We start from the raw sequence: 25,560 nt of genomic DNA on the forward strand, positions 1-25,560 counted from the left end.
TTCATGAGACACATCAAAACCAAACAGGGAGGGAAAGCTTCGGTTTTCTGCACTGTGCCACAGTTCGCTGTCTGCTTCGGTTCACGACGCCTCACTCCGGGGCTACAGACAGTTCTCTGCCGCCTGTGGTGCTCCTCACCTCCGTCTGCACCCACAGACTTCCCGAGGTGGAGGCAGGCCGGCAGGGACTTTGAGAGATGGGCTTTACTTTTAAAAATAGCCCTTAATCAGGGTCTAACTCACTAAAAGATGGCCACATGTCTCTCTCCAACTTAATCTCTTTCTTTTAAGTAATTGTTTTTCATTGAAATGAAATTAATTGTTCAATAAAATGATTACATTTATAATTGAATTAAAGTTAAATGAATCAAGGTGATTTTGACTTTGCTAGTTAACAGGAAGAGAAACAAACTTACACAGGATAAAATGAAATTTGGAGCCAGCAGAAAAAGTCAGATCACAGACAAACAGAAACATTCCTCTTTGGCTAAAATAAAATGCAGATTATTGCTCATCTGCAGTTTTAATCATGGTGAATAATTTATGATTCAGCCAAGTAAGATTCTTCTGTGTGGAGGTTTTTCCCCTGTCAAAAGGCATTGACCATTACCTTCATCTAAACATGGAATTTAAGTCATGTAGTTGCCGTTGTTTGTTTTTAAAGAGGTCATAATATTTTTGTGATGGTAGAAATTTATCTTCAAAGTAATAGTTATAAAGTGAATTAATAAGACTTTCCAACAAAGAGAGGGAGTCACATGGTGCTTCTGAAACATTTGTACAAACCTCTCTCACATATGTGAGCAACATGCTCACAGTGTACAGCCCTGCTGACTGAGGCTGCACCTTTACCTGTCTAATCTTTTTCTTTTTACTTTGTTCCTCAAGTCCCACATCAACATGAAGTGTAAGGAGGAGGAAGATCTGGCTGGCCAGCAGGTCTGGAAGCAGGAGAGGAACTTCAATCTGGACCAGGAGGACACAGATCCCCCACAGATCAAAGAGGAACAGGAGGAACTCTGCATCAGTCAAGAGGGAGAACAGCTTGTAGTGAAACACGAGGATGAAGGCATCGTCGTCTGGAGCGGGGAAGAGCGGCTCAGACAGCTGCATAACATCTGGAAACCTGAGAAAGATTTACAGACCAGCGGTAAAACTGTAATGGCTTTTCTGAAGTGTTAACATTAATATTAAACCTACAGTTTGTATCAGTCAGATCTATTTAATGTGTATTCGTGAAAACATGACAGGGAGTTTTAAATGGACTGGTTCTTATATAGCGCTTTTCTACTCAATCTTGAGCACTCAAAGCGCTTTACAAAACTTGTGCATTCACCCACTCACTCCCATTCGCACAAGCACATTTTTCTTAGTGCTTTCTACCAACATTCAGACACACATTCCACAGATCAAAGAGCAACTTGAGGCAACTTGGAGTTAGTATCTTGCCCAAGGATATTTGAAATGCAGACTAGGTGAAGCCGGGAATCGAACCGATCAGTAGATGATCTGCTCTACCGCCTGAGCTACAGCCACCCCCAATAGTGAAGATTATTTTGAAAAATATCAAGATGTAGATCAGTTTCGAGATCAACTCCAAAATAGATCATCAGTCAGTCAGTAATAAGTGAGTTCTTTTTTGTTTGAAAGGTTTTTTTTACTCTTAATGTTGCTGAAAAATGTCAGAACTCAAGTTCTCATTTGCATCAGAGTGCACAAATAACTTCATTTTTACACACTTTTAATTTCACCTGCAAATGTGAGCAACATGCCCTCATTACAGACTTTAACTAAAACTTTATCTTCTCAGAAGTGTTTTTCTATAATTACATTTTTTTTATTGTTCGTTTAGAAGCAATAGTGGAGAGACCGGCTGACTGCTGCAGAAGAAATCTGCTCTGAGGTTAACAGAACGTCTGATCGTCCAGTATGAGATCAACCTTCAGCAGAGACTGCTGGATATCAGCCGGAAACCCGAGATAAAGTTACGCATAACAGGTAAAACTGCGATGGTCTCAGTGGACTAACACAAGAATACAACTCATGTAGGACCTGATCAGAGCTCAGCTTGTAGGCTAACATACTGAAATCAGGGAGCGGCTAATCACACAAGTGCGTCTCTTTTTTACGGTGAACTTTTAGCATTAAACAAACCTTGAGACCGAGAGAAAGTGCCTTTATAGAAGATTTATTTAGAAGATTAAGATAAAGGAGGCAGGGAGGGAAAGCTTCTGTTTTCTGCACTGTGCCACAGTTCGCTGTCTGCTTCGGCTCTCTGACCCTCACTCCGGGGCTACAGACAGTCCTCTGCCGCCTGTGGTGCTCCTCACGTCCGTCTGCACCCACAGGCTTCCCGAGGTGGAGGCAGGCCGGCAGGGACTTTGAGAGATGGGCTTTACTTTCAAAAATACCCCTTAATCAGGGTCTAACCCTACAAGACCATCGTGCCTCCCCCACCATCCTCACCTCATTTTAAAATGTATATTTTTCAACTGAATTATATTTGGGTTCAAGAAAATGATGAAGTTTTTAAAATAACTTTGTAATGTTCTAATAAACAGTCTTAACTCGAACTAAATCAGCTCAAATCTCACAGATGTCAGTGTTATTCACAAAGCATGGAAACATAGTTGTTAGTTTTGAATGCAGCCACAGCAGGCAAACTATGGCTGCATGCTCCAAAGAACAGGAGCACAGTAACTGAACACACTCTTAGCACACTTACATCTGATTTTGGGAACAGTTAACAGATCTGAACCTGATGACCTGAGAGGTTTAACTGGGTCAAAGGTCGAGAGCCAATTGAGAACTGTCCAGTTAAACCAACTAAATGATGAAACCTTTGATTTAAAATGTCATGATCAACAGTATCAAAGGCAGCAATGAGATCAAATAGAACTAAGACTGAAACTCTGAGTCCCTAATAATCTTCAGATCACTGATGACTTTAGTTGGGTTGATTCTGTGCAATGACTGGCTGTGAAACCTGACTGGTACTTATCTGCTATGGCACTGTGAGATTTTCAGTTTAATCTACAACAATGACAAACATTTACTTGCAGCGTGAAGCTGGCAGCAGCTACCTGAATGATTTGTACTCTGAACTTTCCTAATAAGAGTATCAGAGCTCGAGAGTAACTTACACTTTCATTGTTCACGTTTGTACAGTTAGTTGTAAATTTCACTCACATATGAGGACATGCTCAGAGTGGACTATATTTGCTCAGATGTGTTTTCCTGTCATCACATTATTAACCTTTTTCCTCAGTGACCCTTTGTTCCTCAAGATCTCCCCCTAACATGAAGTGTGAGGAAGAGGAGGGCCTGTATGACCAGCAGGTCTCCAACCAGGAGAGGAACTCCAGTCTGGACCAGGAGGGCCCAGATCCTCCACAGATCAAAGAGGAAGAGGAGGAACTCTGCATCAGCGATGACGTAGAAAAGATTGTACTCAAACAGGAGGATGAAGGCCTCATCTGGACTGAAGAAGAGCAGCTCAGACAGCTGGATAACATCTGGAAACCTGAAATGAACTTACACAGCAGGGGTATGTAAAACCGTAATGGTCTTACCTAAAAATTAATATGACTTTAATTCATTCAATAAAGATATTTTGGAAACACATCAGAGTTCTTCAAGGCCAGTGTTTAAATAAACTCAGCTGATTGTTAGTCGAGGTTTTCTGAGAGCTTCGCTGCTTTTTATCCCCATATTTTAATCCTACTTTTAAATTTCCCCTTCTGTCTGATGTTTGTCTTATCATTTACATAAACATCTTTCCAACAGTAATTGGTGGACAAACTGTGATTGGTGCATAGAAATTTACTAACGTGTTAGAAGTGAGTGCATGAAATCTTATTTTAACAGTTTCCAGGTCTGGGTAAATGATATGATGATATTTCGGATGATATTTTGATTAAACTCTGTTGTAGAGTTGGAAATGGACAGCTGTAGACACCACTGCCGAGTAGTCATTCTTGTTATACTTCTATATTTATCTAAGACAAGTAATTTTGTCCATTTGTCACCTCAGCTTTCCCACAACAGCATGAATGTGAGGAGGAACTGGTTTTTGGGGACCAGGAGAGAAACTTCAGCCTCGACCAGGAGGATCCGGAGCTTCCACAGATAAAAGAGGAAGAGGAGGAACCTTGCACCAGTCAGGACGTAGATCAGCTTGTAGTGAAGCAGGAGACTGAAGGCATTATTATCTTCATGGTGGCTCCTACTTATGAGGAAAGTGAGCCAGAGCTGGACAGTGAACATCTCCTTTCTTCCAGCTCTCCTGAACCAGAGAGCAGAGATCAGCAAGACAACTTTCCTGTGTCAGAGAGTCAGCGTAAAACTGACACAAGTAAAAAGTTTGTGAAATGTGAGATTTGTGGAAAAACCTTTGAGTACAGATCCAAACTAACGAGACATATGAGGGTTCACACAGGTGAGAAGCCACATTCTTGCAGCACCTGCGGAAAAAGATTCAGCCTGATGATAAACTTGAAAACTCACATGAGAATCCACACAGGTGAAAAGCTTCATTCAGAGGATACAGTTACAAAGACACATGAGGATTCACACTAGTTAAAAGTGGGAGAACTGTCAGATGAAGCAGTCCACTGAGAAGCCAGATCAGAGCAGATCAGATGACCTCCTTCCTTAAAAAACTCTGTATTGTTTATTGTATGTAGGGGTGGGAGATATAGCCTCAAAATAATGTTTCAAGAAACTTACATTTAAAAAAAATAATGTACATTTTATCAGCTCGGCAGGCAGCAGCATTTATATGTGTAAGTAAATGATGGATTTTCCATCTTTCTCTTCCAGTGAGCTGCTGTCACTGATGACAGCTTAGCTAATTCAAAGTGTGAAAATGTGGCCACCTCAAGGTGCTTGATATTGTAAGGTAAAGACCCAACAATAATACAATGAAAACAGAGAAAACCCAAACAGTCATATGACCCCCTATTAGCAAGCGTTTTGGCGACAGTGGGAAGGAAAAACTCCTTTTTAACAGGAAGAAACCTCCAGCAGAACCAGGCTCAGGGAGGGACCCCCATCTGCAACAAGGAAAGTTTTAAGTCTAATCTTAAAAGCTGAAGGCTCTGCCTCCCATTCTACCTTTAAATACTCTATGAACAACATTATAGTGCAATGTTAGTGACACGGCATACATGAAATATGAGCACATAAGTATCCTCAGGGGTGTTTTTCCTGGAAGTTTTAAGAAAAGTGTATTACAAGTGCTTACACTCTAGCTTAATATCCAAAATAACCTTGTAATGCGGAGCCTGCACAATTCTGTCATATAAGCAGAGGTGGAAAGTAACGAATTACATTTACTTGCGTTACTGTAATTGAGTAGTTTTTTTGTGTATTTGTACTTTTTAAAGTCATTTTTCAAGTCTGTAATTTTACTTTTACTTAAGTATATTTTTTAAAAAGTATTGTAGTTCGCTACGTTTTCAATCACACCCGTTACTGAGTAAATTAAAAAAACCATTGCACTTCGGAAATACTGCAGGGAATGATGGGTAGTAGAACAAATTGGCGCTAAGGTCACGTTAAAGATGGAGTCTGACATCGGTGTTATGGATCCAGTGAAAAAAGAAGCCCCGTCGAATTCTGCTGACCCTGAACTCGAAGAAACGGATGTGAACCCCTGGCCGTATTTAAGGGACCATTTCGGCTTCAAGTGCAAGAAAGGCAACAGCTTTATTATGCAGTGTAAGCTGTGTTTGCCCAGAGAGACCGAGTTAGCAGCTTTTAAAAATTCCACATCAAACCTGCGCAAGCATGTGGAGGTAAGTTAAATACAACTCGTACCGTTATGGTAGCAAAAAGGCTGTGTTCAAATTAATCACATTAAGTTAAGACATCTGTGAAGAACACAGATAACGTTGGTTGGTACTAGCAACTTGCTGTAATCGGGCACGTTGTTGTCCACGCAACTTACATTTTTTTTACTGGGTTGGTAAATTGCCAAAAGAAAATGTGTTTACCTATGTTTTTCCTGTTTGTTAATAATAAGAATTTATTTAAAAAAATAGTTAAATTAAAGACAGAAGCGGCTACTTTCTTACTTAACCCACATATGTTCACACTGCAGGCAAAAGAATAACAGAGCGCTCACTTACCTTAGATTAGTCAAAGACAGCTGACTTCTGTTACTTGTTAATTAGCACTTGCAACCTCCCGTTAACTAGCCTGTTACTGTCCAATAAAAAAAACCCCACGAGGTATATTGGTATAATTTACCAGCGGTAGCTATGTAATGCATTGATGTCTTATTAGGGACATCAAAAAACTTTCTCTCAAACTTAACACTGGCCTGCCTGCCTCAGCTGCCTTCGAGCGTCTCTTTAGCTGTGCTGGACTACTGTTCACTGCAAAGTGAGCAAGGATGAACTCTACTAACTCTGAAAATCAACTGCTCCTCAAAATTAACAGGAAGTTCAGAGAGTAACACTCTAGGATGGATACAAAGGAACTTTAATCTAGAGGTACAGTAGGGCAGGGCCAAGTTTAAAAAATTCAAAAACATTTTTAAAGCAGCTGCCGTTCAGTTCAGTACTTGTTCTCTTATTTGACAGTTTAGAACACATTCTCATGTGAAAGAATGATATGGTTTTGTATTGAAAACACTGTGATACCTGACGGTTTGGTTTGGTTGATTGGTTTGGTGACCATTATCCATTTTCATGTATAGACTTGCAGTTTAACTGCCACTGCACTTTAATTTGTAAAGTTTTTCTTTTCACTAAAAAAGAACTACTTTGAGATTTATATCCCACTGTCCTTTTTTGCACTACTCAGAAGCGGCTGTCCTCCTGCTGACAGAAAAGTAACTATGTAACTTTTACTCTGAGTACATTTTAAATGAGCTACTTTTTACTTTTACTTGAGTACATTTTTAGACAGGTAATTTTACTTGTACTTGAGTAAAATTTCAGCAAAGTAATAGTACTTTTACTTGAGTAAAATATTTTAGTACTCTTTCCACCTCTGCATATAAGGAAAAGAAATTCTACCTGGTTTGTTTCATCTTGGGTCGAGCTTTTTAACCTCCTGCTTTTCCACCGTGTAGCACATCAGTAATTTCCATCCACTGACTGCTCTTGCTGTTATATGAAATGTAACTCGCGAGTGCTCCAGTGATGCATGGTTGAATCATTTGTTTACCTTTGGGTCGCACATCACTGCTGCTAGTATCTCCTGCTCACGTGCCTTCACAGCCCGGTTGTACTCAAGTGTGTTTTTGCTTAAAGTGTTGTAACAGGTTTGCTTTTTTCACTTTCAGTGGGAAAAGTTTTCTTGCATATTTTGCGAACATTCAGCTACCAAACTGTGACTGGAGCCCGACATATGGCTCTGGCTGTGAGACATGACTGGGGTTGACTCATTGGGGTGAATGCAAACACATGATGTTCCTCTAAACACACTTTTTTGTAAACATTTATACCAGTATTATTGCAGATCATATGATATGTCACAGCCCTAATTCTGTTTGTTGCATATTCCATTAAAACCTGTAATGAAGATGAAACACGTATTTACATTCATTTGATGTGATATTTGTATCGTGTTGAGCTGTGGAGGTGACAAAAAAGTTGCTGAGATGTTTTATTTTTTTGTTTAGTGGAGAGGTTTTACTCCACAGAGTCAAAGCTGGAAAGAAACACACATGAGACCAAACATTTTGTGATTTAATCTTGATTTTCATGAAGACTGAATTTCAGCATGTGCTCATCCTGTTGATTCGTATGTTGGTGTTGGTTATGTGTCTTAAAAGTGAAATAAAGATTTCTTTAAAACTTCTTGTGGCTATTTTTTTAAGGCACAATCTTTACAACATGAAACAACGTCTGTGAAGCACATTTTGTACAGTGGGCAGGGAGACTTGCCCATCACTGTGGTGGTGGGGTGGATGAGATTTGCCTGCGGTCACTTAAGGCTCTGTATGTTGTGGGTCTGTCCTGGTTGTCCTGCTCAAACATTGTATGGAAGTTGAGGTCGGTGCCTTCAGACCGGCCAACTATGGTGGTAATCATGGTCCCCTGTTTTATGAAGGGAGTGTAGAGGGTATGTTTGCACTTCAGGCCTCCCTAGGAAGGTCTATATCTGTAGTCACTTTCACTGTTTTCTTATTGCTGTTTCAAATTGTTGTTTCTGTTTGTAGCCTTTTTATTGAAGGATTTTGGTTTATATTATTAATATGTGCATTTGTTGTTATTAATAATATTTGCTTCACTCTCCATTTGATGTGTTTTTGGTATGTTTTACTTTTAATTGTTCTATGATTATGTTTATGTGTGGTTTATAATTATATTTAAGTTCTGGGTTTTTTTATGAATAAAAGTGACTTAACTTGTCAGAGATATGAGACTTTGGGCATTTCCCCTTCTGTCTTATTCTCAGTGTCTTGTCTCCATGTTTATTTACCTCTGTGTTGCTATCTTTGTGTCTCTGTCTCTTTCTCTTCCCCTGTTCAGTGGGATTTAAGACTTCCAACAAATAATTTCAAAGGGTCAATTAAATTTTAATAAAACCATTTTACTCAACACTGCACTCGAATTTTAGCATTTTTTTTTACTCAGTCATAAAAAGATTCATCTTAAAATATGTTTTAGATACATTTTTATTACTTTTTTCTTTCTTTCTTTTCTTGTTGTTGTCCCGTTTCGTTTTTTAGCCATCAGAATTATTGTCTGAAGGCCAAAAAAGATGCCCAACTAACTTAATTTACCAAATGGACCATCACGGCCTTGCCATATTGGTCCATTTGATCAACCTTTGTTATTATTTATTTATTTTAATTTATTTTCAGTTGTTACAGATAGGACAGACATGACTGGGGGATAGGAAGGAAGGAAGGAAGGAAGAAAAGGGGAAGAGGGACAGTGAGAAAGGGCACTTAAAAAATATCTCCCAGGTCACCTGTTGAGAGAAGAAAATAAGAGAAAACAAGCAAAAAAGAGAGCAACATAATAACACAACACCATTGCAATAATCTAGCTAAGTGTAAATAACAGTAAATATTAAATACTGAATGTGATTGTGCAGCACGCAAGATTGACATCGCATAATGTGGTTTGAGGTAGCAGCCAAGAAAGGTGTAGCTTGTGTGTGTGAACACCTGTGTGGATGAGTGCTCGTCTATTCAAAAGGCTTCTCCATGTAACGATCTGCTAGAAGGTGTGGGGAGCCACAGCCCCGTCCCCCAGGGCATGAAGCAGGCATGGAGGAGATCCAGGCCCCAGACATCCAGAGGCCCCCAGAGTGCGAGCGCCCAAAGAGGACCACCGGAGGGGCAACCGTGCCACCTTCCTGGGAAGAGCTGAGGAGAACCCCAGATGAGGGGTCACCCAACAGCCACAGAGCAGAAGCCAGAGGGGGCGGCAGTGACGTACACGCGGGCTCTGCCGGCAGTCAGCTGTGCCAGAGTGAATCGAGCCCCCGCAAGGGGCCCGACCGAGCCACAGGCACTAGGCCCCACCAAGCAGCCGTACCGGGGAGTGAGCTGGTACAGACCTATGCGCCCAGCCCTGGACACCAAGAACGCACCGATGTCTGAGGGCATCAGCCACCAGCAGGGAGTGTGGTGAGGGGAAATAAGCCTCCATACCTTGGAGGGCCTGAGATGTTCCAAGGGGGTGGAGTGTAAGACCCGAGCTGACATATAGACACAGACGAATAGGCGCACACAGACCTAAACATGCATTCCCACCCTCATGCACACATATACAAATACTCGGCGCTCATCCAACCTGGATACAGACACAAAGAGTATTTTAAACTATTCTGTAAATTCTTGGAAAGTGGTCTTTTTTGGGGGGGACCTCTGCTACTACCAGAGGTTGTCTGCACCACACCAGGGCCTGTGCTGCTAGCATAAACCAACTGAGCCTCAACCAGGGCCTGTGCTGTTTTCTGAGGCCATCTCACTGCACCGGGGCCTGTGCTGCCAGCTGGATCCATCGGCACCATCCCAGGACCTGTGCTGCTGGCTGAGGCCATCTGCACCGCACCAGGGCCTAGCTGGACCCATAGGCACCACACCAGGGCCTGTTCTGCTAGCATAAACCAACTGAGCCTCACCAGGGCCTGCACTGCCGGCTGGACCCATAGGCACCACATCAGGGCCTGTGCTGCTAGCATAAACCAACTGAGCCTCACCAGGGCCTGCACTGCCGGCTGGACCCATAGGCACCACATCAGGGCCTGTGCTGCTAGCATAAACCAACTGAGCCTCACCAGGGCCTGTACTGCCGGCTGGACCCATCTGCACCACCCCAGGGCCTGTACTCCCGCCTGGGGCCATCTGCAGCACACCAGGGCCTGTTCTGCCGTCTGGACCCATAGGCAACACCCCAGGGCCTGTGCTGCTGGCTGGGGCCGTCTGTAGCACACCAGGGCCTTTGCTGCCGGCTGAACAAACTGCATCTGTGTTGCTAGTGCAAGACATCAGCACCACACCAAGGCCTGTGCTGCTCGAAAAGCTTATCTGCAATACATCGGGCGCTGTGCTGTTGATTGAAGCCTTCTACACCACATTGGTGAATGTGCTAGCAGAAGCCCTCTGCTAGCAAGCCACCAGGACCCGAACTTTTGGCTGGAGCCTTACTTGCCATCCTAGGTTTGTGCAGCCTATTTAATTCAGCATCAACAATCATTGTGTTTTGGATAATGGCTTTTTTAATAACTTTACTTTGCTTATTGGCCGTGGGGGACTTTTGGACTCTCAATTTTTCTAAGATGAGAACATTTAACAGTGACCCCATTCTGCGAGACATGGTTCCCAGATCTACATGCGTCACTGCTGCTATACATCCTGTACAATTTCCAATGTATTTGGAACAGGACATTAATCATTTTGAACTACAGAAAGATTTACCTCATCTTCAAAACCTTCTTGCTTTGTACAATTACAAAATTAGTTACGAAAAATCCTGCTTTGTGTCAACATTTCACACGTCAAAATCAATAAGTACAAAGCAGAGACTTCTGATCGTCTTACTACTGGGTTAGGTTGCACATTACCAGATAAGAGTATCTGGTAATGTGCAACCTAACCCAGGCCCTGAGCTGCAATGTAGCCAGACACCATCTGAATTTAAATCCTCACCTGGGCTGAAGATAGTTCATCTTAATGTGCGCAGTTTGTTACCCAAGATGGATATGATCAAGATCTGGGTTCAATCAACAGATGCAGATATTGTCCTCATTTCTGAAACTTGGTTGTCTAAATATATATCTGATGAACATGTTAGCATGGCTGGCTACAATATCTATCGCACCGATAGGTTTAAGAAAGGTGGTGGTGTTGCTGCTTATGTTAAGTCAAAATTTGATGCTACAATAGTTCTATCAGAATCAATTTGCAAACAATTGGAATTTTTGGCTCTGAATGTGAATGTTGCAAAGGGTCTTTGCATAACAGTTGCTTGTTGCTATCGACCCCCTTCTGCCTCCACAGAAGCTCTGCGTTCTTTAAACCTTTTGCTGTCCAGACTAAATTATGGGGAGCTTGTTCTAGCTGGTGACTTTAACTGGGATTGGCTCAAAACTGTTTCAGATTATTTTAAATCTTTCTGTGATTCTATCAGTCTTACCCAGCTGGTCAATTTACCCACTCGGCCGAATCTCAAAAGCCCCGAAAAGTCTACCTTGATTGACTTGATTTTGACAAATGTTCCTCATAAATTTTCATCTTTGGGTGTCTTTTGTAACGACTTAAGTGACCACTGTGTTGTTGCTGCTATTAGAAATACTAAAGTGGCCAAGTCACAACATGGTATTATTTTTAAAAGAACTCTTAAACATTTTAATGAGCAAGCATTTTATCATGATTTGTCAAATTATGACTGGAAGAAAATAGGATTGATCCCTGATGTAGAATTAGCGTGGGCATTCTTTAAGGATGGGTTTATGCAAATTGTGAATAAACATGCTCCATTAAGAAGATATAGGATAAAAGGTCGTGAAAACCCCTGGTTCTCCCAAGAGCTGGCAGATATCATTCATGAGCGTAATCTGGCTTGGGCCAAAGCGAGGAAAACAGGCTACCCCAGTGATTGGCTTCTTTTCAGACAACTAAGAAACAGATGTACTTCCTCTATTAAGAAAGCTAAAACAGAATATTATCTGTCTGTCACCACTGAGAACCTAAATAATCCACAGAAGTTCTGGAAAATCATTAAGTCTCTTTCAGTGAGTAAAAGCTCCCACGCTCTACCCACCTATGTTTTTAAGGATTCTGTTCCTGTTTATGATAGGAAGGAGATTATGAATTGTTTTAACAAGCACTTTATATCTTCTGGCTCTTTGTTTGACTCTCTGAACCCAGTCTCTGTAAAATCTGGCACAAACCTTCCGGTGTACACTGGTCAGCCATTTAACTTTGTTCCTTTCTCTGTGCAGGAGGTCTGTAAAGCTCTTAAACTGTTAGATCCTAGAAAATCTCCAGGGCCAGACTTACTAGATCCTTACTTCTTGAAACTGGCAGCTGATTTTGTAGCAGAGCCTCTCACAACACTTTTCAACCTCACACTGGATACGAATAAAATTCCCTCAGTATGGAAATCAGCTTTTGTTGTTCCTCTATTAAAAGGGGGCGACCCAGCAGTGTTAACTAATTACAGACCAATATCTAATCTATCTGTGCTGGCTAAAGTTCTTGAAGCTCTTGTGTGTGAGCAGTTAAAGGAGTTTTTGCACATCAATGCCATTTTATCTGAATATCAATCAGGCTTTAGGAAGAATCACAGTACTATCACAGCTGCAATTAGAGTGGTAAATGATATTACTATTGCACTTGATAAAAAACAACACTGTGCATCCCTTTTTATTGATTTGTCAAAAGCATTTGACACTGTTGATCATTGTATTTTAAAACTTAGACTCTTCCAGTCAGGACTCTCTGAGAGAGCAGTGGCATGGTTCTCAAACTACCTCAGTAACAGGACTCAGTGCATTAAATCTGACGGTCTATGTTCTGACTTTGTTACAGTGCACAACGGAGTGCCACAGGGTTCTGTATTAGGTCCCCTTCTATTTATCATTTACGTAAACAATCTTAGTCTACATGTGCCAGATGCAAACTTGCACTTCTATGCTGATGATACAGTTATTTACAGCTGTGGTTCAACTCTTGTCCAAGCCATCGACTCCTTGCAGAAAGCCTTTTCTGCTGTCCAGCACTCATTACATCAGCTTAAACTTGTTCTCAACGCAGACAAAACAAAGCTCATGTTGTTTTCTAAATCAAGGAGACGAGCCCAAACAATCCCATCAGTAACCACTCTTGAAGGTAATAAAATAGAGTTGGTTCACACCTATAAATATCTGGGAATCTTAATTGATGACTCGCTTACCTTCAAACCACATGTAGAGAATCTTGTGAAAAACCTGAAGTTAAAACTGAGATTTTATTTTCAAAATAAGTTGTGTTTCTCTTTTAATACAAAGAAGCGGCTTGTTGCTGCAACATTCTTGCCTGTGCTGGATTATGGTGATATTCTATATATGAATGCTTCTGCTCAATGTCTTCGAATGGTTGATTCTGTGTATCGTGCTTCTCTGAGGTTCATCACTAACCGTAAATTTCAGACTCACCACTGTGAGTTATACTCTCAGGTAGGATGGCCTGCTTTGGTAAGTCGGAGGAACTCTCATTTATACAGTTTTATATATAAGGCGATACTTGGGTTGCTGCCTTCTTATATATGTTCCCTGCTTGTAATGAAACATGCTGGTCGGTATTCTCTTCGTCCGCATGGTTACTTGTTGCTTTCTGTTCCATTTGCCCGAACTGAACTTGGTAAAAGAGCTTTTGTCCATTTAGCACCCTTGGCCTGGAACAAACTGCAGAAGGAATGGAAAATGACTGAATTCATTTCATTAAGTGATTTTAAATCTAAACTACGAATCCTTGAGGCCAAGTCCATAACATGCAACTGTTTCAATTAGATTGATTGTCATTTTAACTGACTTTTTATTTTATTTGAATTTTATTGAATTTTATTTTTTATTTTATTTGTATTCTTTCACTTATTGTTGCATGTGTGTTGTTGCTGCCTGTGTTTGAGTAATTTCTGTAACTGTGAGACATCTGCTGCTGCCTATCTTGGCCAGGTCTCCCTTGAAAAAGAGGTTTTTAATCTCAATGGGATCTTCCTGGTTAAATAAAGGTTAATAAATAAATAAATAAATAAATAAAAAATGGACACTGTACATGTACTGTACAGCACGGCCCCTCCTGAGAACCCTCAATGTCTACATGCATTTAAAACTGGGTGGTGGGCACTATGGAACGCCAGGACTGCCATAATGAATTAATTAAATACATCATTAAATAATTAATTAAATGTGGCAATAATTAATTAAAATTGGAATTAATTAATTAAATAAATAGTTATGACACATGTAATTAATTAGTTATTGACACATTTAATTAATTATTTATGTATTTCACATTTTAATTAATTATTGACACATTTAATTAATTATTGACACATTTAATTAATTATTTAATGCTATATTTATTTATTTCATTTTGGCAGTCCTGGCGTCTGGCTGTCATCTTGAAATAATTTTATCTGTCAGCCTCACCCATCAAACTCAGGGGGCGGGGTTAACGCTGCCCATGCAGCTTCTCTAACATTTGATTGGTTGCCGTGCAAAGTAAGTCAAAACAGGTCGATCCTAGATAATCGATTGCTTGTGTAGACTTGGGGCAGCCAGGTATCCCAGAATGCATTTCAAATCACAGGCAGCAATGGTGGTGGTGTAGTTTTAAAATATCCCGTTTTTCTGTCACCAACTACACTTTTAACAGTGTTTTAGCTGCGAATGTCGCGCCGTAATCTTCACATGTCTGGTCAGGTTGTCAACATAGAACATGTTTGCAAAAGTGCTCAGATGTTTTCAGAGATTTCACTAGCTCTGCTAACAGTTAGCATGCAGAGTGCACCGAGGGGGTTACGTTAACCGGTTTGTTTACATATTCCACTCTCCGTGTTCCACATGTTGCATTCGCAGATTCTCATTTTCACCGAACGATCGTCTCTTTCCGCCTGGTCTTGTGTCTCTGTGCTTCTGTAACATAAAGAACGAGCTGACATTTTTCTCACGAAACCAGCGATCAGCTCAACAGACCCTCAGTTTACCTGCATGCAGACGGAGGTCAGACAACAATTTTACATGTATGATCTTAAAACAGGACACAGCCACTATACGTGCTGCACAGTAAAAAATGGAGTGTCAATATTTCAGTGTAAACCTATTTTAACCTAGAGAGAGTATATACAACTCTGTGAGGAGTAAACCAGCTCTAACGTCAGAGTTAAAAGTCAGTGTAAAGTTCTGTAGACACGGAGTGAAGACACAACTCCACACAGTGTTGATTAGTACCAGTCCGCAGGCGTGTGCGGTCTGAGAGCTACCACAGTCAGGTAAGTTAAGTTAACATTCCCATACTGGTAACATTGTTTAGTAAGTATTTTTAAACTAAATAGCTCTTTATAGTTACATTGATGTCGAGTTGGCAGCATTTACCCATAGGTTTAATGATATTGTCGAGTAGCTACATGCTAACCATTGCTAAAAGTTTCCCCTCCCCCACCTCGGCGCCTCAGACCACATCACTGTCATGCTAATGCCTGCTTACAGACCGCTCGTTAAAGCCACCAAACCGGTTCGTAAGCAGATACAAGTGTGGCCAGAAGGGTCTTCAGAGGCTTTACAGGACTGCTTTAACACCACAGACTGGAACATGTTTAAGCAGGCTGCCACCTACAACAACACCGCTGACCTCCAGGAGTACACAGAGACTGTTACAGCCTACATCAACAAGTGCATTGAGGATGTAACAGTCACGAAAACCATAACTGTCCGGGCCAATCAAAAACCATGGATGACAGGAGAGGTCTACAGGCTGCTGAAAGCTCGGAATGTTGCCTTCAGAGATGGAGACGAGGCAAGCCTGAGGACAGCTAGGGCCAACCTTTCCCGTGGCATCAGAGAGGCTAAGAGACAGTACTCCAGGAAAATATCCCATCACTTCAAAGACAGCAGAGACTCACGGAGCCTGGCATTCAGGCGGGGCATTCAGACCATCACAGATTACAAGCCCCCACCACAGACTTGTGACAGTACTATCCCCCTGCTGAACGAGCTGAACACTTTCTTTGCTCGCTTTGAAGTCCGAAACAACACCACTGCACAGAAGACCCCACCCCCTCCTGGTGACCAGGTGATGACTCTGTCCCCGGACAGCGTGAGGAGATCCCTCAGCAGGATCAATGCACGTAAAGCTCCGGGTCCTGACAACATTCCTGGTCGTGCACTGAGAGATTGTGCAGTGGAACTCACTGATGTCTTCACAGACATCTTCAACATATCACTCATCCAGGCTGTCGTCCCCACATGTTTTAAAGCCACCACAATCATTCCGGTTCCAAAAAAGTCATCTCCCTCCTGCTTTAATGACTACCGTCCTGTTGCACTTACTCCCATCCTGATGAAGTGCTTCGAACGACTAGTCATGCAGCACATCAAGACTGTCCTGCCCCCCTCCCTGGACCCCTTCCAGTTTGCGTATCGGCCCAATCGCTCAACCGATGATGCCATCTCCACTGCACTCCACTCAGCACTCACACACCTGGACAAAAAAGATTCATATGTTCGAATGCTGTTCATAGACTTCAGTTCAGCATTCAACACTATAATCCCCCAACAGCTCACTCAAAAACTGGTCCAGCTGGGGCTCAACACCTCACTGTGCAACTGGCTGTTGGATTTCCTCACCGGAAGACCTCAAGCAGTACGGGTTGGCAGTAATACATCCAGCACCATCATTTTAAACACAGGGGCCCCGCAGGGATGTGTGCTGAGCCCCCTCCTCTTCACTCTGCTGACCCATGACTGCACTCCATCACACAACTCCAACCTCTTCATCAAGTTTGCGGACGACACAACGGTGGTGGGTCTCATTAGCAACAGGGATGAGACCGACTACAGAAGTGAGGTGAGACGCCTGGCCACGTGGTGTGCTGACAACAATCTCTCTCTGAATGTGGAGAAGACGAAGGAGATTGTTGTGGACTTCAGGAGAATGCACACCCAACATGCTCCTCTGACCATTGACGGAGCGTCTGTGGAGAGAGTGAGCAGCACCAAGTTCTTGGGTGTGCACATCACAGAGGATCTCTCCTGGACGTACAACACCACAGCACTGGCCAAGAAATCACAGCAGCGTCTCTTCTTTCTCCGCAAACTAAGAAGAGCAGGAGCTCCAGCCCCCATCATGTACACTTTCTACAGAGGCACCATCGAGAGCATCCTGTCGAGCTGCATCACTGTGTGGTTTGGAGCCTGCAATGCGTCCTGCCATAGAACCCTCCAACGCATAGTGAGAGCTGCAGAGAGGATCATTGGTGTCTCTCTCCCCTCCCTCCAGGACATTTACAGCACCCGTCTCACTAAAAAAGCCCTTTGCATAGCGGCTGATCCCACGCACCCAATGCAAAGCTTCTTCAAGCTGCTGCCGTCAGGGAGGAGACTGCGGAGTCTCCAGGCCAGGACCAGCAGGCTGAAGGACAGCTTCATCCATCAGGCTGTCAGGAAGCTAAACTCCCTCCCGATTCTGCCCCCCTCTCCCCTCTTCTCCACCACGGTCTCACTGAACTCTGTCACACACACACACACACTCACTCTCTGACGCACTCACTGGCCTGCTCCAGTCACTTTGTGGAGCATTGGACTGCTTAAGCATTGGACCTCATAAGACTTTGTTGTTACACTATCTCCTACCGTACACTACTAAATCCCCCATTTGCACTATTTGCCTATTTTGCACCACTATGCCTTCTTACTTGAATATTGTATATTGTATATTGCATAGCTTTTTTTTTTGTTATACGTAAAATTGTATTGTATTTATTTAAATTTTTACTTTTTAATTATTTTATTTGCATTTTTCTAATCACTAGGGTTTGAGAGTAACGCAATTTCTATTCTGTGTATGTCCTGTACATGTGGCAGAATTGACAAATAAAGTTGACTTGACTTGACTTGACTTGAAATGTTCGTTATATTCTCACTGAGTTAAGATTAACCTAAAACATGTTAACTATGTATTTCTTCTAAGTGCAGCTTAGATAATATTATTGTCACATGTCTAATGGGATAGTTTTAGCAACTAAATTACCGTTTATTAGTAAGCTAATAATCGCTAATTAGCTTCGAAGGAACTATCAGAAAAAGTGGGTAACATTACAATAAAGTTTACTCTACTGATTTATATTCTTTTAAGCAAATGCCAAAGGCTTACACTAATTTAGAATTAATTCAGATTCTTTTATATAAATTAATTGACAGCAATGTTAATGATATGTTAATATACAGTAATTGTTCACAGAAATAAAGCGAATTGCAGTAAGAGCGACCAATACTTGATAAGTAGACTAAAGTTATTAAACAATATTAGATGTTAGTCACACTTGGTCCATTTGCAGTAACACTGGTTGATAAAGGATCTTTATTAGCAGTTAATCTGTTACTTATTTCTTCATGCTGTAGCTGTTAAGTAATATTGACTTTTAACTGCTTCTATTTTGTATAAAAACTAAAGCTCTAAAGTACATCCACAGTTTTAAACTCTTTCCTTTATTATTTTTTTCTCTTTTGTTTTGTGAACAGAATATGTTGCTGCGTGTTTTGTTTGGTGGGGAGCAGAAGTATGTTAGGCTGTCTGACCTGGGCCCTATTTCAGAAAGCCGGTTTAGTGCAAACTCTGAGTAAGTATACCCTGAGTTAACGAAAACTCTGGGTTTTTGGTTTCACAAAGCGAGTTCAGATGAATCCTGAGTGAGTCACTATGACGACACACTCCGTGAAGCTAACCTGCCCCCTAGCAGGTTTACCACAACTAACCCTGACTGTCTCCGCCTCTTTGTCGGAAACCTGACAGTAGGAAGTGTCGGACATGGCGTGCCCCTACCTCGAAGAGCCAGTAGATGTTGAAGCCCAAATTCTCCGCAGAGCTCTCCGCCGGGAGAGAGTGATTAGAGCGCGTTTGGACATTTTATCATTTCCTGATGATTTTCTGTGTGAACGTTACCGTTTTTCAGCACAATCTATAATTCATTTGAATAACATCCTCAGGCCTAATATTGCTCATGTGACACATCGCGGACATCCTCTCAGTTCTGTACATATTATTTGTATTGCACTTCGTTTTTTTGCAAACGGGAGCTTTCTGTATAATATTGGTGACGCTGAGCACGTTTCCAAGGCTACCGTCTGTCGGGCAGTCAGGAATGTTACAGTTGCACTGAAACGTCTCCTGCACTCGTCTGTGGTGTTCCCCGGTCATAGACCCACAAGATTTATCAAAGAGGGATTCCACAAAATTGCAGGTATCAGGATGAACAAAACTCAATTCATGATGTGGTGATACTTGAACTACTACTTAAATTTTACATTTATTTTCAGGGTTCCCAGGCGTGATTGGCTGTATAGATGGCACTCACATTCCAATCATTGCTCCTTCAGTAAATGAAGGAGACTATGTGAACAGGAAGTCTTTCCACAGCATTAATGTACAGGTACATAGTTCCCTGTAGCATTTCAAACTAACAAATTATTTCATTATAGTAATGGATGCTAATTTGTGTTCTCTGCACTGTGAAGATCATATGTGATGCTGCCAACATTATGACAAATGTGGAAGCCAAGTGGCCAGGCTCTGTTCATGACTCACAAATTTTTTGTGAATGTACACTGAGCACAAAATTTGGACATGGTGAGTTGAAAATACTTTAAAATATATAAAGACCAATTGCTACAGGGACATTTGAACTGAAGTGTATCCTTCTGTCTTAGGAGAGTTCACTGGCTACTTGCTTGGTGATAGGGGGTATCCATGTTTACCCTATTTGCTTACCCCTTACCCTGACCCTGAACCGGGCCCACAGCAGCGATATAATCTGGCTCATTGCAGGACAAGAGCCAGAGTTGAAATGACTATCGGAATGCTTAAGGCCCGGTTCCAGTGCCTTCAAAGACTCAGGGTCACCCCAGAAAGGGCATGTGACATTATTGTGGCATGTGTGATTCTTCACAACATTGCCACAATTAGAGGAGAACACTGTCCTTCTGAACCAAACATCAGCAGTGATCCAAACCATGAACATCCTGACCCTCCCACGGACATACAAGATGGAAGAGCAGTCAGACACACCATATGTCACAATCATTTCCTTTGACCCATCATCTCAACATGTTGAAAGAAGAATAAACAGATTTTTTGTTCAACTGGCTTTATTGGTCGCCTGTATTTCCTGTACACAAAGTATTAATAAGTATATTATTATGTATAAGTATATAACACTGAAATAATTCGTCCATCTCTGACCACTTCACCCACCCTTAACTGATGTTCTAGCAGTAAAATCTCAATCTTGGTCTTTTGGATCTGCTGCTTGAAGTGTTCCATTTCCAAGTCACATTTTTTTATTTTCTTGATCAAATGGGTCTTGTACAGCTGCTTTACAGGGAGCTATTGAAACACAGAAAATAGCATTGACATTCATAGTACATGCCTACTTAGGTTGGTTGTAAATCAGTGCTGAACATCTTACTGAGGAAAGGTTTGTTGGAGACGTGGCTGGACCCTCTTCCTCTTCATTTCCATCATCACTCTGTTAGAGACATAGAAAGTCCATGGTTTTATTATAGTACCACATTTTATTCAATTGTTATATTTTCCATTGTAAGATGTAAACCTCATAAAGTGTCTCTGTTGCTTCCTCCTCTGTAACAGCTGTCAATGTTTCTTCATTATTTTCCTGTAGTAAAGAAATTAACAACATTGCTGTTCTACTGTAAACTCATATAATCTGTGGAGTATTAAGAGTACTCATAACTGCATGTTGGTCTGGCTCAACAGGAGGCTGCACCAGATGCAGTACACCATCACCATCAACTGATAGAATATGAGGTTTATCCAGGTCACTTATAACTTACAAGGGACCAAATGGCAATTAACAAACATACCAATCACCTTACACTTCATTGTCATTATGCTCTCAAAGACAACCAAGACTGAGGGAAGGCAAAATCAGTAGGAAAATAACTTCACTACAAAATAATTCATTATGGTAAAGAGTTTATCAAATGAATGTGTCGCACTGCAAAGGTGACTGTGAAGAAAGGATGTATGCACATCATGTATTATTTTGAATTTACCTCTTATGTAGGCACTTGTGTCTTGCGGGGTTACTGACTCAGAGGATGTCCCCGCAGAGATGCCTTCAGCCACAGGGCGCCCACTGTTTTGGCTGAGGGCCAACTGCTCAGCCTCTGTGAGTGGTGGTGGTGGAGGACCCCCACCTGTTTTTCAGGCCTCCGCTTTTTTTCTGTTGGCTATAACGGGGTCACATTTGAGCATACAGAGTAAGCAAATATGTACTTGTAATGTGCTCAGATAATTTCAATAAGTGCTTACAGAAGGAAAATTAATGTAGCCTCTAACTGCAATTGATTTACATGGGACAAACAGACCAAGCACTATGGCTCATAATACAATTACACCTTACCTGTTTGGACTATATTTTTATATTTCATTTTTACTTGCTGCCAGGAACGTTTGGGGCCTGTTGGGTTGCACCTGCGCTCACATCACGTCACAAAATAAAATGTATAAAATAAAAAATAAAATAAAATAACGTGTTAAATGGGTGGAAATCCCTAGATCAATGTTTAAAGTAACACTCACGCATTGACTCTGTCGGCTATGTTTTGCCATGCATGCTCCCTTTGTTTCGCAGCTGAGGCTGTGTTACTTTTTTTCCGCAAAATTTGCATGTTATCGGCATATGCTGCCATCAGAATTTCGGCCTCAAGCGCTGTAAAATACATTGACCGCGCCTTCTTTCCCTCCGTCTCCATGGTGACTCGCTTAATCTGTGCTCCACTAATCAGGGCTTTATGTATCCTCGTGCGCGCGCTTGACTTGGGGTTAAAGCAACTCCGCGTTGATTGAACTGATTGTTATCAGCCTTTCTGAAACCGAATATTCCGAGTTGGGCAGTTCGGGGTTACTCAACCCTGAGTATCGTTTTTCACTCTGAGTTTTCTAAACCGGCTTCCTGAAATAGGGCCCTGACATTTGATGCTTTCATGAAAGAAGGTTAGAATATCAGGATAAAACAAGATAACAACGTTTACCTGGTCAATAAACAAGCTTAATTATATTCTAAGTCAACTACCTAAGTTGATAATTGTTTCTACTTCAACAATGAATGAGAATTACCTATATTCTTAAGCTTCATCTCATCAATATTTTGTGAAGACATAGCCTTACTCTACCATTTGATAAGAAAATGCATGGCCTTTTTTTTTTTTTTAACAATTTCTGTAACATTTCTTTTCTCTTACCTTACTTCAGTGTGCCTAAAATTTAACATACCAGAAGGCAGACAGCTAGATATGAAGGTGTTTGACCAGTCTGACACAGAAGTAGACGCAGAGGTGTTTGAAGAAATAGTGAAGGGGTCACCTGTAACCTTCCGAGTCATGCTGAGCAATGAAGAACTTGGTAATCACTCACATACGTATATGTTTATATGAAATTTAAAGGTTGAGATTGAAGCATTAACAGTTAAATTTAATGCTTCTGCTTTGGTCATGTTCCTTAATGCACAGGTGTATCTCTGTCATCATCATCTTCTCCATCGGATGATACAATCATTCTAAACTTCACAATGTGTGAACCTCCTGAAGAAGCAGCAACCACTGAAGGAAGACAACCTAAAAGGCCATGCCATATAAACTATGAGGCAAAAGCTGTGGGTAGTGAACATTGTTAGTCTAATTTGCATGTTTGATGTGAAGTGTTTTTATGTAATCGTTTTCCAGTTTTTCTCAAGGTTTAAAAAATTTCTGACTTCATATTTTATGTCTATTTAAGTTGATTGAAAAAATCCTAACAACAAAGCCTGGTGGTGAACACATCATACAAGAGTATGCAAAAACCAAATCTCTGACAGATGCAACTAGAAGACAGATGATAAACATACTTGCTGCTGAGATGACAGAAGCACATGGGTAAGAATCATAAATGTAGTCTATAAAGAAACATTTTTAGTATTGTATTATTTTTAATTGTGATGTTCAATGCCAATTGAGTGACGGTCATCACTGAATTTATACATTAGGACATCTCCCCCTAAAAGTGTAAGAGTGATGTATGCGCAGGGGATTGTTGCTCTGTTTCCATATCTGGAAGACCCATATTCACAACATGGATATGTAAGTAAAGGGGACTTTGCAACATTAAACACATAGTTGCCCTCAGAAATGTTGATAACATTCTGCTTGTATTTAATTACATAAGAACATTACTATGATCCAGAGAGCGGTTCAGGATACCTTGCGTGGCGGTTGAAGACAATTCAAAGAAAAGCTGCAGAGGAAAGAAGTGTCTCACTTTCCAAATCTCCTAAAAGTAAGTTCACTTGTGATTTAAATGATTCTGATCTAATTTGTAGGCAGGAGTCAATCAAATTGTTTTTTCTTAAGTTGGCGGGCCAGGCCGTGGTCGATCCAGACCACTCACCACTGAGACAGTGTTATCAGATGAGGATGTAAAAGCAGCTATTGCTCTTTTGAGACACTCTGCTGATGAAGACACTATCCGTGAAAAGATGAAAGCTACCTTCATTTATCGGCATTCAATGGTCAGCGATGATAAGAATGCAGCAGATGTCTTCATAGTCTTCCCGCGGTTTCTGGACACACCAGGACTGGTAAGACATCTTCATTTGTTGAATCACTGAAATATTCCATGCAGCTTGCAATTTCACTCATTACACCTCTTATCTTCTATTTTTGCATTATAGATAGAACAAGATTTCAGACTCCTGTTTGATGAGGTCACTGCCAACAAATTCTTGGAGAGGTGGCCCATCGATCTCAAATCAAAGATTGTAAAGGAAAGTCATGGACTTGTACCCACCTCGGAGCTCTTGGAGTTGATGTGCAATGCTGAGTCAGCTACTGAAGTTGAGAATGGTATGACTGACTGTTTTTATTTGCCATTGTTGGTTATATAGGCAATTCTGTCTATCGAATGTATTTTTGGAGTAATTCTTTGTTTATTCGTCTGTAGGCTGGGACAGTGACATGTCTGCTATCTTGCTGCTGCTACATCTGCTACCGCCATCTGCACAAGGGTGAAAGAGACCAGGAAAGATGTCTGCATCTCAAGCTGTCGATAACCTCATCAAATTCCTAAAGGTATGTTATTTAAAATATATATTCCATCACCGCCATTGTAATGTACAGTAAGGTGATCTAATCTAATGGGATAGTCACTAAATACTGCTGTTTAATGTGTTGTTGTAGGCTGGAACCAGTGTACAGCAGCATCTAGACAACATCACCCGAAGCAGTCAGCCCTACCTTCTTGCTCAGGGACCCACAAGAAGCAGCATCCACACCTTCTTCATTGTGATTGACAAGCATGCACTTCCATGTAAAGCGACAGGTTCAGTAGGAGCCCTTGATGAACTCTTTAAGGCCCATTATGTCTTTGATACGTCATATAGTTCATCCCTGACCAACTTTTTCACTTTTCTGCAAACAACCATTTACAACATTGATGTTGGGGAAACAAAGGAAACTCCCAGAGTTGCGAGCAAGAATGGTGCGTTAGTATCCATTGAGATCAAAATAATGAAGTGCTTTCTTTGCAAAAGTGATCATGGTAGACCAAACAGCCTTGTAAAACACCTTAAGGTAATTCATGGTCTCTGTACTGGGAGGACACTATATCTCAAATGTGGCCAAGTGGGATGCTCACGTTCTTTTAGTAGTTTTTCTGGCTTTAGAAAGCACCTGAACAAATGCCACGTAAGCAGTTCATTTGATTCTGCAGAACTAGATTTTTCACCAGTTCAAAGTGTTACGGACACAAGTACTACTGCTAATGTTGATGTGGTGCCTGAACACTTAGAGCATAGGTGTCAAACTCTGGCCCGCGGGCCAGATTTGGCCCGCAGCCTGATTACATTTGGCCCGCGAAGCCATACCAAATTACTATTAGAGCTGGCCTACTGGTAGTATACAGTTAATATATATATTGTTTAGTATTAAGCTTTGCTTGTTCCATATTCAGGTTTTCAGCAAAACTTGTTTGAGTCCATAAAAAAAGATTCATTCTTATATCTAGAGGAAGATTTTTTTTCTCAATAAATATTAATGTTAGCCCGCGACTTTGTTCCAGTTTTGAATTTTGGCCCACTGTGTATTTGAGTTTGACACCCCTGATTTAGAGGCTGAGTCGGAATTATCTTCAGCAGACCTTGTAAATAGTTGTGCAGCTGTTATTTCTGATCTAAAGGCAGCAGGTGTAGGCCAAAGTGTAGTGAATTCTGTAGTGAATTCCATGGAAGAGATTGTTCAAGATATCCAACAACATGCTAAAGAAACAGTCATTAAGCATGTATTTAGTAATGAAAGAGAAACAGAAATGTGCAAGAAAGTTGAAGCATGTTTTGATGA

General features: G+C 41.3%; 1 protein-coding gene across 2 annotated transcripts; it reads left to right on the forward strand.

Annotated features, from left to right (window-relative positions):
• Positions 1–487: 487 nt before the first annotated feature.
• LOC309694570 (uncharacterized protein) lies at positions 488–24,572 on the forward strand. Of its 2 annotated transcripts, XM_082514759.1 has the most exons (10): positions 488–1,150; positions 22,445–22,594; positions 22,702–22,844; positions 22,967–23,103; positions 23,214–23,307; positions 23,393–23,503; positions 23,578–23,804; positions 23,898–24,069; positions 24,167–24,294; positions 24,403–24,572. In XM_082514759.1, exons 1-6 carry the CDS (start codon positions 901–903, stop codon positions 23,441–23,443), a joined length of 825 nt encoding a protein of 274 aa, XP_082370885.1. In that variant the 5' UTR covers positions 488–900; the 3' UTR covers positions 23,444–23,503; positions 23,578–23,804; positions 23,898–24,069; positions 24,167–24,294; positions 24,403–24,572. The 2 variants fall into 2 exon arrangements, with proteins under 2 accessions (XP_082370885.1, XP_082370886.1); XM_082514760.1 differs by lacking the exons at positions 22,445–22,594; positions 22,702–22,844; positions 22,967–23,103; ... (4 more) ...; positions 24,167–24,294; positions 24,403–24,572 and adding exons at positions 1,853–1,998; positions 3,269–3,547; positions 4,034–7,811 and having other exon boundaries at positions 868–1,150.
• The last annotated feature ends 988 nt before the right edge of the window (positions 24,573–25,560 follow it).

Source organism: Aulonocara stuartgranti (genome assembly GCF_965226115.1).
Source record: "Aulonocara stuartgranti genome assembly, chromosome: 18".
Taxonomy (NCBI): domain Eukaryota; kingdom Metazoa; phylum Chordata; class Actinopteri; order Cichliformes; family Cichlidae; genus Aulonocara; species Aulonocara stuartgranti.

Coding starts and splice junctions, on each gene's coding strand:
- LOC309694570 (XM_082514759.1), top strand. CDS start 901: ATGAAGTGTAAGGAGGAGGAAGATCTGGCTGGCCAGCAGGTCTGGAAG. Junction 22,845..22,966: donor TAAACTATGAGGCAAAAGCT/GTGGGTAGTGAA, acceptor TGTCTATTTAAG/TTGATTGAAAAAATCCTAAC. Junction 23,104..23,213: donor GAGATGACAGAAGCACATGG/GTAAGAATCATA, acceptor TTTATACATTAG/GACATCTCCCCCTAAAAGTG.